The following is an 18,544-nucleotide window of genomic DNA, read 5'->3' as shown; positions in this document are numbered from 1 at the left end:
AAAGAAGTGTGTGTGTGTGTGTGTGTGTGTGTGTGTGTGTGTGTGTGTGTGTGTGTGTGTGTGTGTGTGAAAAAAAATATTTAGATGTGTAGGAAATACAAAACTACAAAACTAAAACTTTTCATATTTATTTAATGTAAAGTTTATTTTGTTGTATAGAAAGTTTATTCAAATTAGAACGTTTATCTAAAATGTACATTTTAAAATTAGAATTAATTTAAATAGCATTTAACACTATATGCTCAGTTTTTTTTTTTGAATGAACAATAAAACCAAAAGCTGAAGATGTTTTGTGGTGTACCATTCCTCAGTGTTTGTCTCAGTATTGTAATCAATAATCAGTATTGTTCAATTTAGTGTTATACATATGTTATTTATCATATTCATGCAATATGTTTTGTTCTAATGTCACAAGTCATAATCTTAAGTTTACTGGGTTTTACATGATTCTTTTGTGTGGGTTTAAGTAGTGTACTCAAAAATATTTTCACATGTGTCCTCCAAAATGACCTACCACCTTATCGGTTTATATGTGAAGAAATCCATTTATTCACAAACTTCTCATGAAATGATTGTTTGACAAACTACTCGGCAAACTACTTCCTCTTACCGCTGCTTTCTGATGGTTTGGAGAACAATGACTCTGAGTCGCCCCCCTGTCGTTTCACAGAATTATACAATGTCAAGCAAGTGTCAAAAAAGCCGTGACCATTTAGGGAGGAGCGCGCAGTCAGCAGGTTCGCGGTGTAGAGGCTGGTGAAAGTATAAACAAGGCTTCAACTGCACAAACTGCTTCCAGTACGAGAGAAAGTGGCAGCTGTGTGGTGTTTCCACCGCTTGCCACGTCCCGTGTGAAAGGGCCTTTAAGCCAAAAGTGTAGCCTACTTGTCGGCATTCCACTCCATCTCGGAGCGCAAAAAACTGCTTGACGTGCAAGTGTGAACTTCAATTTCCTTTTGCGGCATGCTGCACTTATAATAAGTGCTATTGCATTAAGCACATCACACTCTATTACTCAATCATTTGTCCATTCTTTTTCCACTCTTTTTCCGCTGCAGATACATTTGCTTACACCGATAGGCCTTTTTCTATGTAAACGATTTAGAAAAAGTTAAATCAATTCACACTTGATTGAACTATTCACACTTTATATCATCGCCTCAATATGAATTGTCATATCACCCAGCCCTAACATGCAGTAATGCTTTAAACACATTTGACAAGCTAGTTGATAAAAAAAACATCCGATTAACTATCAAAACTGATTGGCTAATGCTATTTTTCCCCTTGTTTGTTCTCTTTTATTGTTTTTATATCTATTTATTCTTTTATTCTTTCATGTTAACTGAAGGCAAATCTGAATGATGCACTATTTTAACTTTATTCAACAAATACAATTGACCATGACATCCTCACCTAATCTCATTCCAGAAAAGTCACTCACCCAATGCTGAATGGAGCTGTACAGCTGCAGCTCACATGTATGAATGTATGGGTTCAGGGGAGGGTGAGTGTCTAACTAGTTGATGCACGAAATCAGCACCCTGATAAAGAGGTTGACTGGCACAAAGTATTTTATGTATTTTGAAAATACAAAAATACTAATCTTAAATGTATTTAAATGCAAAATACATGTGATTTTTTCCAAAGGCTTTTAAATACAAAATAGTATTTTGTATTTCAAATACATATTTGAACATGTATCTGAAATACTGCCCATCCCTGCCTGTAGCCTGTAATGCATTAGGCCTATGGGTTTTGGGTTAAATAAACTTTAATTTGATGCACATTAACAGACATATGACAGGAGAACTAACGAGCTGATAGCTTAGTTTTTGCTGGACCAAAATGATCAGCTTGCACCACAAACTAAAACAAAGCAACCAGCTTAAAATGGATGTTCCTGTAGGGCTATGGAATGCTTCAGCCGTGACGTCAAAACCCAGAAATATAAATTGACATCCAAGTATTGTCAATTTATTTACCACAGACCTTGTTTTACACATAAATTGAAAAACCCCATAATAAAAAACCATATGGAACGCATGCCGAATTAGTCTGAGTTTTGACGTCACGGCTGCAGCACTGTATTGTTGTTTAGTGGATGATCACACATGATTCAGTGGGTAGATCAACTTTTCTTTTTCTTCCTCTATGTCGTTTTTTATAAATAATACATTCCTAAAGAATTCTTTAAAAAAATCTTTAAAGGGCAAATACATCCGGTTAACATTTAGCTGTCATTGTCAATGAGAACTCCCAGGGGAAAAAGAAGTGTGTGTGTGTGTGTGTGTGTGTGATAAAACAAGTGTGTGTGTGTGTGTGTGTGTGTGTGTGAAAAAAAATATTTAGATGTGTAGGAAATACAAAACTACAAAACTAAAACTTTTCATATTTATTTAATGTAAAGTTTATTTTGTTGTATAGAAAGTTTATTCAAATTAGAACGTTTATCTAAAATGTACATTTTAAAATTAGAATTAATTTAAATAGCATTTAACACTATATGCTCAGTTTTTTTTTTTGAATGAACAATAAAACCAAAAGCTGAAGATGTTTTGTGGTGTACCATTCCTCAGTGTTTGTCTCAGTATTGTAATCAATAATCAGTATTGTTCAATTTAGTGTTATACATATGTTATTTATCATATTCATGCAATATGTTTTGTTCTAATGTCACAAGTCATAATCTTAAGTTTACTGGGTTTTACATGATTCTTTTGTGTGGGTTTAAGTAGTGTAAGTGCGAATTTGAATTTCCTTTCACGGCAAACTGCACTTATAATAAGACACATCAATAACAAACACATCACGCTCTATTACTCATCCATTTGTCCATGCTGCTTTTTCCACTCCAACGTTTTCCCACTAAAAGCAGCACAGATATATTTGCTTACAAATATACTTAAACTATAATATTTATTATAGGCCTTTTTCTTATCTTATTCCAGAAAAGTCCCTCACCCAATGCTGAATGGAGCTGTACAGCTGCAGCTCACATGCATGAATGTTGGGGTTGGGGGAGGGGGCATGTCTAGTTGATGCACAAAATCAGCACCCTGATAAAGAGGTTGACTGGCACAAAGTATTTTATGTATTTTGAAAATACAAAAATACTAATCTTGAGTGTTTTTAAGAATTTCCAAAGGCTTTAAAATACAAAATAGTATTTTGTATTTCAAATAGGCTACGTATTTTAAATACATGTATCTGAAATACTGCCCATCTCTGTGTATATATATATATATATATATATATATATGTGTATATACAGTATATATATATAAATATATATACTGTATATAACACAAAAATATTACAAATTAATTAAAAAACAATATGAAAACTATATGTTGAAGTAGAGAAAGATCTAAGACTTTACCTGCAGTGCCGCTGTATCCTCCAACATGCACTTTGTAGCGACTGCGTGGTTCAGAGACTGAAAACTTGTCATACTGCGCATACGCAGACTCGCCCTTATCTCTGAGGTCCACACGCAGCTCATACTGCCCAGAGGAGGTGATCTTATGGAGGTTAGAGAGACCTGCAGACACATAGAATGAGATTTGTATAACAACACGCTCAAAATTACACCATATCATAATACCTTAGGGCCTCTATACTTCCTGGGGCAATTTAGCAATTTGATATGTGTGCACAGATGTAAACATACCCAACCAGAATTCATCATTCAGGTCACCGAAGCCTGCAGTGTAGTTCTTCCAGTTTCTGAAAAACTCAACTTTACCGCTCTGCCGTCTCACAAAAACCTGAATGGAGGTACCACAATATTACAATGACCTGTGTTTTTGCTCTCTGTGTATAATGAGACTTTAATTTAACCCTGTAAAGCCTGACATATTAAATAATAGTCAGAAAAATGTGATATTGAACTGAAACTTTTTATTGGACCTTTAGACTATATATATATATAAATTGCTTGTGTTTTTGTTGTTTTTCTCTAGGATCAGAACAGTGAATCTTTCTATCCTGCATGTTATTTGAAAAAGAATTACTCACAATCCAGCCACCTCCATCGGTGGTCATATCACAGTAGACCTGCAGAGGCTGTGTCTCATCTCCACGCAGGAAAATAGTGTACAGGCCTGAGGTTGTTTCTCCATTTAACAGAGTCTGCGAGCAGTCTTTAGGATGCTTGTACAGCACTCCGACTGTCATAAAGAAAAAAGTGTTTGACCAGAGGCTAGTTTATTTTGTTCAGTCTTCACAACTAAGAGTAAAAAAAAAAGAGTTTGTGATCATGTAATGACATTGTGCTTTGGCTCACTGGTGGTGAAGACTGTAGAGATGATTCTGCTTCTCTTTGGCCCAGCGATGGCCTGCAGTTTGACTGTGTACTCTGTGGAGGAAGTCAGCGGAGACATGCTGTAAAATGTTGCTGTGGGACTGAGGACGACCTCCTGAGCCAAGAGAAGAAAACGAGGAACATTTCAGTACAGCACAGAATTGGCATTGGACCATGCATTTAATAATCACTGTAGACCAGACAAATGACCAAGCTTCAGTTTTAAGGGTGTAAATCACGTTTAAAGTTTGGTTGTGTGTTCAAGCGGTCCACTCACCTTGACAATGCCATCAGTGGACTCAAAGCTGAGGATATACCCGCTGATGTCTGCTCTTGGTGGCTTCCATGTCAACATGGCACTCTCTGTTTGAATATTACTGGCAGCCAGATTCTGAGGGGCATCAACATCTGCAGCAGAGTGTATCTGGTTATTAACCTGGCATTCAGAATTCTTAATGAAATACAAATGGTATAAGCATGCACATATAATTGGCAATGTGATTTTATGATTTTCACCAGGTCAAAGGTGCTTATGTATTTTGCCCAGTAGGATCAGATGTCAGAAGGTGTGCTGTTTTTCTCTACACCAATTAAATATTTCTTTTGTATGAGTATTCAGATGTCTTGTGGTGTTTGTGTGTAAGGGTGAGTGTTCAATTTACCTGTGGTGAACTCTGTGGTGGTTGCAGCGCTCTTGGCTGCTTCTCTGACAGCATAGACTTTAACGGTGTATAAGGTGGCAGGTGTGAGTGAGCTCATCTCAAACTCCACAGTGTTCCCAGACACCCGTTCCATCACTGGAGCCACTGTCAAAGAACAGAACACACAACTGAGACTCACTGCTTTATTGTTTTAGTCTATAGAAACAGCCTTCCCTCAAGAATAATTAATGGCAGTCTGAGCTGTTACCACTGTCTGCGCTGTAAGTGATGACATATCCGTCCACAGTAGCGACGGACGGCTGCCACAGCAGCAGAGCTTCAGTGTCAGTGATGTTGACTGCTGTCAGACCTCGTGGCTTATCCAGGGCTGAGGCCAACAGACACAAACAGAGAGACAAGAGAGAAGCAAAATCACTGAGAGACAGCTTGAAGTCGATTACAAGGCTTCTGCAAGACAGGAAAGCAAAAAACTCATACTTACTGTACTGAATAATACAGAATCTAGTTATGAATACATGCTGAAAAATAAATTAATTATTTATTATTTTATAATATTAAAATTATGAATGAATAAATAACTATAATATTAATGTTTTTATATTAATGTTCAATTATTTCATAATTAATAATAACTATTCACTCTTGCTGATAAGCATTTTGGTGAGAGCTTTCCTATTCCTTAAACTATAGAAAGATGCAATTTGTGAAATTACAATCAGTGTTGGATGAGTTAATCAAAAATAGTAATGCACTACAAATTACTTTTTTCATAAAAATGTTCGTAATTTTTGTTACCAATTTCTTCTCTAAAATTAAAATTAAACCAGTTTATTAATTATTTAATTGAAAAAGAAATTGCATTACTAATTTTTAAGTTAAGTTACTTTAAAAAACATTTCCTCTCAACAAACTGAAATTAGTGTCTCTGTTTCCTGCTTGTTCATCACTGTGTATAAAGCATACACTCAGCACCTCACATTTCTACCTCAGATAATACATATCACATATAATATACATATTATAGGCATATTATATTATAGATCTCGCTCATGACAGGTATAATTCATGCTTTAAAAGCACCTTAATACATTTTATTTAAAAAACATGTTAAAATGCTAAAAAGTAACTAAAATGTAACTAAAGTAACTTAAGATCATTAAATAGTAATGAGGTAACAGAATTAAAATGTAATCAAGTTACACTACATTTTGACTTAAAAGTAATTACAGTAACTAATTACTTTGTATTTGCATTACATCCAACATTGATTATAAAAATATTCTAGTCATACCTGTTGTGACTCTATCAGATCCTGGTTCACTCTCCTCCAAGCCCTTCACAGCGATGACAGTGACCTGGTAGGTTACTCCAGGGGTCAGATTGGGCAGCATGGCTTGAGACTCTCCTCCATCTACTCTCAGTGTCGCAGGGCTTCCTGCAGGGGGAGACAGAACACTGGAGTAAACTAGAATTAGCTTTTGTCACTAGAGGGCAGCATTGTCTGTGATTAATTGGCATGGTGATACGCAAGAATGCTGTGCTGATGGATAAAACAGTGTGGTTTTATTTACGATATGCACTGATAGATTCATGTTACTGTAGATGGGCCTGATCTAAAAACCTGCACTGATCACAGAGGCCAAAAGGACACTATGAGACTTTAGAGAGACATCTCTTGAATTCAATCAATTTATTATGCCAAGACGGCAGTCTAACAGAATTTCCTCCGCAACTTATGCAATATTTTACATAAGATATAATTTATGACAAATCATAAACTGAGGAAGTACAAATAATACTATGATTTTCCAACAGGCAACCATCCAAATGCACAGAAAATCATACGGTTAAGTCTCACCACTTTCTTAAGATGGACTGTGTGCCAACTAGAATACTTTGCTTTAATTTCCAGAACAAAAGGTCCAAATGTGCTATAAATAGTACACTTCCTCTCAAACGTTTTAGGTAAGAAAGTTATTTTTTCCCCAAAAGAAATTAATACTTTTATTCAGAAAGAACACATTAAATTGATCAAATAGTAAAGACATCTATAATGTTTCTATTTCATATAAATGCTGTTGTTTGAACTTTCTATTCATCCAAAAAAAAAAATGCCAACGTTGATAATAATAATAATAATAATAATAAAATGTTTCTTGAGCATCAGATCATCATATTAGACTGATTTCTGAAGAATCATGTGACACTGAAGACTGGAGTAATGGATGCCGAAAACTCAGCTTTGCACAGGAATAAATTACATTTTAAAATATATCCAAAATGAAAACAGTCATTTTCATTTGTACTAATATATAATAATATACAAACTTGTGAATTGTAATGTAAATTTTAAAAAAGTAACTGAAACCATGACCACGCCACTTACCACCCTGAACGGGCACGTAGGTGACCCGGAAGCTGTCTACTCGGGTAAGGGGCAAAGTCCAGTGAACAGTAGCTGATGTATCGGTCACATCAGAAAAGCGTATCCCCTTGGGTGTTCCCAGACCTTGGTGGGAATGACACACACAGAAGAAACAAACAAAAATATACTGTTAAAAATGTGTGTTCAAGCATTTGACAATTAGGAGTTAAAAACAAAACGTTTCCCCAGAAACCATTAATTGCAGACTGTAAGAGAAACAAAAATGCAGTTGGTGTAAAGAAACTTCTTGAACTACCCCATTTATCTTGCTGTGACAAATAGATGCATCAAAGTAAACATTCAGGACATGAGGATGACCAACTGTGCGACTACAGAGAAAGGACACACAGACAAAAGCCCTGGCCTTAAAGCCATGTCTCAACACTGGTCCTCAGAATCTTGCGTGACAGATGCAAGCAGATTAACTTGCCCCCCAGTACAGAGACACAATAGTGTGACATGCCAACATCAGACACAAGTGGAAAATAAAGCTCACTAATATAAAGGAAGATTACCAGAGACAAGCTCGCAATCAGGACAAATACACAAAATAGTTGGTCCTGCTTTGTAAATAAAACCTTCGATCACACAGCAGATACAGACAGACAAAGTAAAACAGAGAAGACTTGGATGCAACGCGATGTTGTTAATTAGAAACTCTTGTGCTACTCTGTGGACTCAATGAGGAAAAAGAACATGAGTGATGTTGTAAATTTGTTAAAAATGGGAAAGTAGGTAATGGATCAATGAAAAAGTCTTCAAAAAAGGTTTCCTGTGTTGTGTTGTGAGTTTTGACCTAACTAGCTGACAGAAATATTAATGCATTGAAAATGAGTGGAGGAAAAAGAGTTAGTGGCTCCTCCACCAGCTTCTCTTAAAAATCCAAATACCTGTTCGAGCTACAGCCACAATGGGCTGGAATTTCCGTCCCAAAATGATCCCAAAGAGCTCGATTTCATACTCCGTATCTTCATTGAGACCTGTCACCGCTTCTGTTCGCTTGTCTCCAGATACACTGATCTGGAGAGGTTGTCCCAGTCTGTTAGAATCGATGACTTTGAGAGTGAATGTATCAAAGATGCCTTCTGGTGCTGTCCATGTCAGTTTAAAGCTGTGCAGGGTGATGTCCGAGACCGAAAGATGCTCCACTTCAGGTTCAGCTTCTGGTTGACAAAAATAATAAAGTTGTTCTTCCACTGTAAATTCTGTGGAACATACTTAGAAGAGGTTAAATGGCCAAGAACTGCAAATGTGGTTCCCTGAACCAATTTATTCCTGTTTGTGGTGTTTGTCAGTGGTGGACTAAGTACACAAATCAAGTACTTGAGTAAAAGTATAGATACGTATAATAAAATATTACTCCAGTAAAAGTAAAAGTACTCAGTTTTCAATTTTACTCGAGTGAAAGTACAAAAGTACTTGATTTTTTATGTACTTAAGTAAAAAGTACTGATAGATGAATATTTATTTTGCAGTTTTATATAGGCTACTTTTATCATTTAATTTTATATTAGCATATATTTTTTTTATAATCCTATTGCTCAAAATACCTGGGATTTTACCAAAATAACCAATAAGGAAATAATGAATATAATAAGGAAAATATCATTATATTTTCATAATGATTTTTTTCTTCTCAAACCTGTAAAGTACAGATACTTGAAAAATTTACTTAAGTACAGTAACGAAGTAAAACTACTCCGTTACTGTCCACCACTGGTGTTTGTTAAAACATCATATAGATTTGAGAAGGGGAAAACATTGCTGTATAAGAGACAATTCAGTGATTATGTTACTCATGCATGAAAATAGGCTATTGTTCAGTCATCTATCAGTTGCTCCTATATCTACGGCAGGTGATGCTGGAATCAGTGAGCCAGTAAATTTAATTTAGATATTTGGATTAGAATATGGAATGAAATATGGTTAGTAGAAAAAAAAATGACATTGATGCATTTTCCACCATTATATTAGGTTCCAGCATCATAATTATATCATCATATAATAGCAGTCATGCAGGGTTTAAGACAGAGCTGTTCTTGGACAATGACATATCCATAATAACCATACTGACAGACTCATCCTGAAAATGCATTTTTGTCTCGTTTTTAGCTGATCTTGCAAGAATGAAATATATTAATTTTGAGAGGGACGTCTCTCAAGAAGCAATTGTTGTGGTAAGGATATGTAAAACTGAAAACCTAAAGCCTCAGGGATGTCTTTGACCACATGAGCAATGCATTGTGTTTTCAACAATAACCTTGTATGTGCCAGAATGTGGTCCAGTTTTAAAATGCTGTGGTTTGCTTTTCATGTACCAAGAATCAGTTACTGCCTCACACACATTTTACATATTAGTTTTACTTGTCTTTACTTTAGAAGTCAATGATAGCACCATACATTCAGTTCAATACTTAATAAAAGGTTTTTATTAAGTATTAAGGAGAAGGTGGAGCATATTGACTTATTATAATAACTTGACCTAATTAAATATGCTAATACAGTTAAGGCTGTACTTAATTTACTCAAAACCAGAGACGTTTAACAATCCAGCAGGCAGACTCTAAATGTATAGTTTATTTATAAATGCAATAAAAAAATAACATTTTAAAAGGAATAACTATATACTTTATGTTTAGAATTGAAATTTGGGATTAATCTTGTTTATTACCAAGAAAAAGACAGAGAGAGAGAGAGAGAGAGAGAGAGAGAGAGAGAGAGAGAATACTCATGATTAATTATGGAAATGGAATGGAAATTCAGTAGTTATACTGAATACTGAGATCATAAATGTTCAAAAAACAATGTAGCATTGTTCCAAACCAACAATGCCTTAACAGAGCCTTGTTGTCCTAAACTAAACTTTTAAAAGAAAAGAAAAAAGATCCTTGACCAGACTGAACCTCTTCTTCCTCTAAAGCTCTGGATGATGTGAAACAGAAAAGACATTTGTTGAATGTGGAAAAGTGTTGGAAATGAAAACCAGCGAGGACAAATCCTGTGGAGCTGTCCCTCTTCATTAGCACTGTTCACTTGTTTAAGAGTGTCAGCAGTGTTTGAGGCATTTCAAGAGTACTAACATGTGCTCTCCAAGGATCACTTTCATCTGACTGGCTTCTAAGTCGCTCCGGTTTGACAAAGAGGCATCTGTTTGTGGAGGTGGAAAAGGTGCCAGCTAACCTACAGAAACAAGGTCTGGAAGCAGTAATTCTACAGCAGGCAGCTAAAACCTCTGAGGGGGATATCTGTGTTGACACAGCTAAATGTTATAGCAGGGATACGCAAACCAACTAGAGCAAGAAAACTACCGAAGTTTCTGTAAATATTGTACACTTTTCTGATTTTAAAAGCTTGTATTACTCAGGCCAGAGTGAGGCAAAAGTTCATGGGTCATGTGTCATGAATAGAGAGGAGGTTAACAGAAATCCAATCAGTTCCCCTTCTCCTCTGCCTATTTGCATGCAGACTTGAGAGAGCGCTACAACTGTGGCCCCTGCAGCCACTGGCTGATAAACGCCAAGAAAATGTGTGAAAGTGAGGCATAAGAATGAGAAGTAGCGCAGGGTCAGAAAAGTGGGCGTGCATACTGAAAAGATCCTTCACAAAAAGCGACAAAAACTCCTCAGGATCACTTCCATGGCAGTACACCCCAGCCCAGTCACCCGCTCTATTCGCTGACTCTCTGAGGAGGGGCAAAACTTTGGTATGCGCCTAATAAATGTATGTTTGCTACAATACAACTTGTCTGGTGTGCTGGTAGACTATAAATGCCACAAACTAAATGATTTAAATGGCCTCACCAACAATGTGAGTTGAATGCCGCAGTCAATTACAATGAAAAAGCCATCATTAGTCTAAATTTGTTTTGCCCGTTAAACACAAATGTACCAGCCATGACAGGCAGAGGTCATTTACTGCACCTGCAGGCTGTGCTGGTGATTATGCAGACGTGAATGTGTTAGGCATTATGATGCAGTGCAGGTGTGCTCTAAATGTCAGTATACTTCAACATATAATTCAGCAGATGGGAAGAGTGCTGACATTTCACAGAACCTGTCGCTGACTTAAAAGAGGCTTGGTTTGTTAGTGCTTTGCACATTTGAGAGATTATCTGCATCTGAAATCATGTACTGTCAGAGTATGTACTGCATTTGTTTACGAAGTATGCATGTGTTGTAGTATAAATACAATTCTGACATATTATTCAACCATGTTGATATTGTCACGTGACTTATGACATCAGCCACATCGCTGCTCCTTGCTTTTTACAAATACTGTATGATGTCCAGCGGACCATATGGTTTATGAAAACTGTTTATTCTGACATACTACATTTGATGTATCGTTTTTCATACACTATATAAAGAAATAGACTTATTCAGACACATTTATTCTGGATTTAGTCATGTTGGATGATGCTGTATTACACTACTATTTAAAATTTTGGGGTTAGTAATATTTTTTTTAAATATTTTGGAAACTCTTAACAGTATTGATTACAGTAAAAAAACAGTAATATTCTGAAATTATTACAATTTAAGATACATGTTTGCTAGAAATCTTTTAAAACAATATAAATGTCTATAAATGTCATTTTTGATCACTTTTGATGAATGCATCCATGCTGAATAAAAGTATCAATTAATTGGGATTTCTTCTGAAATCAGTCATATTGGATGTCGCTGCATTATATTCATTATTTTGTTGAAAATGCCCAAATACTTACTTTACTTTCTATATTAATAGTGGAAAACACAAGAAATACTAGCTGGAAATGAGTTTCAGTACCAGATGATAGTAGATGAAGAGATGAATACACTACGAAGACTGCAAAAACTGGTTGAAATAATAAAAAAAACGTGTTTTAATTCAGCATGTGATGTGATTAACTGAACATTAAAAGAGAAAAGAGGTTAGTCGGTTTTGCTGCTTGAGACAGCATTTGATCCAAAGAAAACTGGATAAGATGCCAAAAGATGACCAAGCTGGTCCAAGATTTTGCAAGAATTTATACCTGTGATGACTTCAGCAAAGACAGGATCTAAGAGCTCTCCCTTGTACAGCCCATACAGTATGACCCTGTAGAAAGTACTAGGGGAGAGGTCAGTGACAGCCAGGCTGAACTCCTGGCTAGATAGTGTATGGTTTTGGCCATCAGATAAGCCATCTGGGTCAGATACTTCAACCAGAAAGCCCTCAACCTCTCCTCTGTCCAGCTCCCAGGACACACTGAAGCTGTCCCAGGACACATCAGAGATGGTGATGTTGCCCACCTGAGGCTTCTCTTCATCTGGATGACAAATAAATCAGAAGAAAATTTATTTGGCAAGAAAAGGTACATACAGAAGAAGAACATCATAGGAAATGGTGACTGAACAGGTTGGGCTGATTTCTTAAGGCATTCTATCTTTGATGGTCGTTTTTATTTCTTGGAGCCGAATGAATTGAAGTAAAAACAAAAAGACCAGAAAACAAACAAAAGACATTTAAAAATCCACACTGTACATTGTTTCACATTATTCAAAACAATGCAAAGCATTTTAACAAATAGAGGGAAAAAAATTCATGTTATGAGCAACAATAAACATTTTAATTTGTTACTCCTAACAAATTCATCTCCATCCATTCCAAACAGAACAGGAACATCTGCCCATGCAGTGTAAAAAGAAATAAAAACAGAAAAAAAAACAGTAATAACTGTGAAGAATAACTGTCAGAACGTTGTAGTGACAAACAAACTAATTTGCAGTCTTTTCTCTTGCAACCTATTAACATCCAAGCACCAGCTTGCTGAGACAGCTTTGGTATTAATGGCCCTGAGAAAAGCCATTAATTTTTGAAGGTCCTGCCTAGCCTGCCTGAGCAGAGGTACGCTGAACACTTCAAATATGGGAGGCAGCCATGCAGCGCGGTGCATTGCAACCTATAACTGAACATCATTGTGCATTGTCAGCATTCACAGGCAAAGAGGGGGCAGATAGCTAAGAAATGCACGGTGGGCTAACCATTATCCTGTCTATGCACATTCAAAAGGGCAGAAATGTGGCGTGCAAATAGGGAGAGAGACAATGGGGATGAAGTGAATGAACTTCCCAGGCATAAAGGCCGATTGTCGCTTTAGAAACCTGGAGATGAAACAATACGAAGCTGCCAAACAGCAAAACAACTCATTGATCATCTCGCGTCATTCATGGGAACTGAAATTGAGTGAAATTGATTCATTTTGCACACTTATCCAATAGAGTTCCCTCCACTGAAAGCGGCCCATGTATGTCTGAGGAATGGCCTTCACTGCACGCATGCATTAATGGGAGGAGACAGAATAAAAGAATGGCTTTATCACTGTGAGATCCTCAAGCCACAAACACCTCAAGGGTGTTTGGATAAAGCCTTTTTTGTAAACATGCACACGTCCCATTTACCGTTGTTTGGTGAATTTTCGCAGGCAAATTTTTGTTATTTCAATGGGTATCCATGTGGGAATTTTGTGTGAAGGTGAAAGATTTCCCCACAGAGATTTTGCAACGGGTTCAAACTGGTCTCAAGGATTTGCTGTGTTGACCAACAGAAAGCCTCTTGGTTTGAAAGTGACTTCTGTGTAAGCTTTGCTTCATACAGTAAATAGCTACACTATTGACAATAGACCTTTTTTGCCCACAAAATTTTGCTGATACCTTAACACAACATAACATAACTTTGTGCATGCATAAGTGACTGTTTGCTCTCTCATTTTTGGCCTGGTTGTGTCCTCATATGTTTCCTTTGAAATGGTCTTGGTCATCAGGTCTCCAAGTTACAGGCTTAAACTCATATAATCATGCCAAAGAAGCATTCAGTGAGCAGAAGAAAGCCCAGACCTCAAGGTCTCCCTGCCCCCCACCTTCCCATTTCCATTGGGTCTGAGGGAAGTGTATGCCCATGTTTGTGTGCCGTATCTAAGGCCGATAATGGCTGCTGAAATAAATGCATTGGGATTATAGTACTGGTGATTTCAGAGACAACATTTTAACAGGCGGCTCAGCATGTGTCCTATTTATCAGTCCACCCCACAGTTCATTGTGGTCAAATCACACAAATCCAAAAGGGGAGTGGGCTCACTCTGACGATTATCACATGAATGAGCTTTCTGAGCGTGTGTGAGTGTGTGTGTTTGGGATCTTGAGAAACACTATATCTGTTGTCTTGCCTTGGCGACCAAAGCAAACAACTGATGTTATATTCTGTAGCTCCTTGGTATTAGTCAATGATTATCCTGTTATATAAGCAAGAACATTCTGGTAACAAAATTTTGGAAGTTAAGTAAGTAGCATTCTGTCCACAGAGATTTTGGCTTTCATTGGTTTTTCTCTAAAAAGAAAAATGCTATAAATGAGGACAGAGAAGAGGGATATTAGGCTTCAGTTTCCAGTACATGGTGGCATACTGACAATATGAATGTTTTGAGATTTTTATGGAAGTTTTCTCATGATAAGGAGCTACAAAATGTTTAATTCAAATTCACAGAACAAGGACTGCAGTATCTCCAAACTCCAAAAGAAATATTGACACTTATGGGGGGAAAATAGCAAAGATAATAAATTCCAGAGTTGCCTTCAGATCCTCAGTGGCCTGCTGAATAAATTTTTATGGGTGAAAAAACAAATAGATTCAAATCATATTTTTGAAAGCTTATTTTATGATTCAAACCAATATTGCTTTTGTCACTCTAGGGGCAAAACTAAAGGGGATGTGAAGATGCATTCTTAATATACATATGAAAATGTAATGATGCATACTAACCTGTGGATGCTGACAGAGTGGCTGGCACACTCATCTTTCTTCCTTTCTTGGCAGTCAGGCTAATGGTGTACAGCATGCCGGGATTCAGGTCAGTCAGGATGTAGGTATTGGCAGCACCAGGTACCTCCAATTCAGTTTCTGTGCCATCCGCAGATGTGAACACCAGCTCATAGGTGTCGATTTTGGCGACCGGCCTCCTCCAAACCAGTGCCAATGTGGTCTCCGTGGTCTCACTTACTTCAAGGTCTTTGGGAGCATCAAGATCTAAAAGGACCGGGACATTACATTAAAGGACAAGTTAATTTAAAAAAATGAACAATTTTGTCATCATTTACTTATCCTCATATCGTCCCAACCTGTATTTTGTTCCGTTGAATCCAACAGTAGAAATTTTGAAAAAAATTTGGTTGCTTTTTTCCATGCAATTGAATGAATGGGAATTGGAGCTTTTAAGCTTCAAGAAGAATGCAAAAGAATCATAAAAATAATAAAATAATCACTCGTTTGTTATATTCGAAATCTTCTGAAGCTACTTTTGATAATCCAGGGGGCTGTTAACCATTGTAACCAGATGATTGAGTCAGTGAGCTGAACTTGAGAACTGAACAAATCATTTAGACCTGTTTTGTGAACTGGATCATATAATTCATTAAAATTATCCAATTCAAAAGAATTAATCATTTACAAATCCAACATGAACAAACCAAAAAGAGCTATGGTGGATGTCACTATTTTCAATAAATCACAATTTACATTATGGGTCTGTTTGTCACACAAAGGCTTTAGATGATTTGAATTATGGCACAGGAGTCATATGGACAATTCTTATGATACATGAGTACTTTGACACGGTGCTTTTTTCTCAATTTGGTACTTGACAGCCCCAGTCCTCGTTCACTTTCGACATAAGAGTGAGTGAATCGTTTAACATTACATACCCTACAACTGGGCTTTATTAAGAAACTGGGCTTTATTGGCCTTTATAAGAGGAAAAAAGGGGGAAGACGAGCACATTGAGAGAAGTAAAACATGTGAGTTGCTGACCATTTTGTTAAGTCTTACCAGTCACAGCATTGGTCGTCACAGGCAAACTCTCACGCTCTTCCTTGATTGACGTCACTCCCATTCCATACTCCGTCCCGGGCCTAAGGCCTAAGAAAAGGGCCCAACAAATCAAATCCTCTCAAATCATTAGACAAAAGAAACCATTAATCTCTCACATTAGTTGTTTTTGGAACCTCCGTGGTAGGCAATTGTTTTCGTACTTGCCACAGCACTGTTTCAATTTCATCTGCACGCCATATCAATCTAATGCCTCTCATTGGCCGCATCAAAGAACTACTCCACAGGCCAGAAACAATATTTACCATCATGCAAGCGATTCTCAGATCCCCTTAGCCCAAATCCCACACTTTACCCCTCTTAATGCCTGTATTGGCTCCTGCAGAGGTCACTGTGCAGGAGTCCTCCAGCATGAAATTACGCCTAATGCAGAGGAAGCTCATTATCAATAAAATCACAGGCGTGACAGCAATTACAGATAATAACTGTGTGAAAGAGACAACTAGTGATATGTGTGTGTGAGAGAGAGACTCTGCATTATTTAGTCGAACAGATCGTCCGCCTTATTTACAGGGAACAGCCCGCCCAAGGACAAAGGAGCAAACCAGACAAAGAATCTATTATCCATTTTGAATCTATTTTTCTCCCAGCCATGATAATCCCTGCTTGCGGTAACACATGGTTGTAGAGAATAAGAATTAGCACAGGAGATTGCCTCAAAGCACAAGTGTATAATAGAAGTGCTTCTGCGACGAAGAAAGCCTCTGCTTTCCCTTTTTGACTGGGATTTTCACATTGAAGCACCAGTGTTACTTCATTTAAGGCATGAATAAGGCATTACCAACAAAAGGGATAGCATCTCATTCCCTTTTAGTCATGTAAACGTTTCACATTACTAAAACAAATGCGCTCATTTAGAAATAAAGTGTTAATAGGTACAAGTATGGGGGGAAAAAAACCCATTTGGAGCTTTGATGCTTAAAAATGTAGGAAAATTTTGAATTAGCCTAGTTCTATTCAGACCTACAGCGGGATTCCAATTTGAAAAATAATGTGTTTTTTGAACATTAAAGCATGTCAACATATTCTGTTACACCAAATACACAAAATAATGATCTTTAAAAAACCATCATATGACCCCTTTAAATCCTGTTTGAGAATGCTTTTTGAAAATTTGACTTCACACTTCAACACCTGAGAACTACATTTCTAATTTCAAGAGGATACAAATGGCTTGGAAGTGCAGATGGGTCATTTTCAAGTATTAAAATAAAAATAAACTGGTTTACTGAAAACTGCTCTAGTGTTTGGTGCACACTGCACCTAAGCCTAATTTTATTCCACTGTTCAAACATAGTTTTTGATCTCTATGATCTGTTTGTAATTGATGTGGTTTGTGATCACTGGAGATGAATTATTGTGTAATTCAAATTGGCCTCTCACCAGTGATTTTAGCCTGAGTGGTGTCTTGCGGGCCGCTGGGGAAGACCAGTTCTCCATGCTCTCCTCCAGAAAGTGGGCCGTATTTGACGCGGTAATTGAGGACATTGGCTCTGCTGTTTTTCCACTCCAGAGTTATGCTCTCATCTGTCTGTTCAACTGCCTTGAGGTGCTTGGGGGCATCAAGGTCTGAAACATGCCAACATGAGGATGAAAGAAAATACTTCCTGTAGACGTACAGTTATCCTCCAGGGCAAGACAAACAAAACTGCTTCAATGCAGGTCTAAGTACAACACACAATTATCAGTAGACTTGCTAAAGCAGACTGAATTTTCACTTTAAGTTTCTGAAATGATTTCTAGTTGTTGAAAGGAGTTTGTACCTGTTGTGAAGGTCTCATAGACTGGAAAGCTGGTCATCTCTCCCCTGCGGGCCATGAGAGAGACCTCATACTCTGTGTCAGGGTACAGCTCAGCCAGATGGTACTGTGTATCCATGGAGGAAAGCTTGATTGTTTTCCTGTCTGAGGAATCTGTGTTTGGGCCATAGGACACAGAGATGCCGTCCACCTGAGCGACAGGCTGAAACCAGGTGATAAGGGCTGTAGTGTCTGTCACATCACGCACATCCACCTGGCTGGGAGCATCAATCACTGTGGATGAGAGGAGAGGTTTGTGACAGCTGGGAAAAAAGCAACAAAATGGGAACATTTATGCAAGCAGATGAGCTAAAAAAACAGCTGCTATACAGTTTTTGATGTCAAGAGCCTCTAAATATGATGATCACTCTCCTAAAAATATATATATATATATATATTATTATTATTTTATTTTTTTTAAGACTCATTTATACTATGTAAGAAAAATGTT

The 18,544-nt window shown here is 37.2% G+C and overlaps 1 protein-coding gene across 2 annotated transcripts in view; it reads right to left on the bottom strand.

Annotated features, from left to right (window-relative positions):
* LOC107690680 (tenascin-like) overlaps positions 1 to 18,544 on the bottom strand; it is a 37,370-nt gene that overhangs the window by 2,264 nt on the left and 16,562 nt on the right. Inside the window, exons 7-21 of one of the 2 annotated variants that reach the window (XM_016489071.1) lie at positions 18,058 to 18,327; positions 17,678 to 17,863; positions 16,235 to 16,324; positions 15,173 to 15,436; positions 12,408 to 12,683; positions 8,284 to 8,556; positions 7,355 to 7,477; positions 6,260 to 6,403; positions 5,216 to 5,335; positions 4,969 to 5,112; positions 4,584 to 4,714; positions 4,289 to 4,421; positions 4,021 to 4,172; positions 3,674 to 3,770; positions 3,383 to 3,544 (exon numbers count right to left, since the gene is read on the bottom strand). In XM_016489071.1, coding sequence (XP_016344557.1) covers positions 3,383 to 3,544; positions 3,674 to 3,770; positions 4,021 to 4,172; positions 4,289 to 4,421; positions 4,584 to 4,714; positions 4,969 to 5,112; positions 5,216 to 5,335; positions 6,260 to 6,403; positions 7,355 to 7,477; positions 8,284 to 8,556; positions 12,408 to 12,683; positions 15,173 to 15,436; positions 16,235 to 16,324; positions 17,678 to 17,863; positions 18,058 to 18,327 — 2,565 coding nt within the window. The remainder of the gene's footprint in view (positions 1 to 3,382; positions 3,545 to 3,673; positions 3,771 to 4,020; positions 4,173 to 4,288; positions 4,422 to 4,583; positions 4,715 to 4,968; positions 5,113 to 5,215; positions 5,336 to 6,259; positions 6,404 to 7,354; positions 7,478 to 8,283; positions 8,557 to 12,407; positions 12,684 to 15,172; positions 15,437 to 16,234; positions 16,325 to 17,677; positions 17,864 to 18,057; positions 18,328 to 18,544) is intronic. The other variant, XM_016489072.1, reaches the window with a different exon arrangement.

This window comes from Sinocyclocheilus anshuiensis, unplaced genomic scaffold, assembly GCF_001515605.1.
Source record: "Sinocyclocheilus anshuiensis isolate Anshui unplaced genomic scaffold, SAMN03320099.WGS_v1.1 scaffold2041, whole genome shotgun sequence".
Lineage (NCBI taxonomy): Eukaryota > Metazoa > Chordata > Actinopteri > Cypriniformes > Cyprinidae > Sinocyclocheilus > Sinocyclocheilus anshuiensis.
Note: the sequence above shows the minus strand (reverse complement) of the source record. Positions and strands in the feature narration are given on the sequence as shown.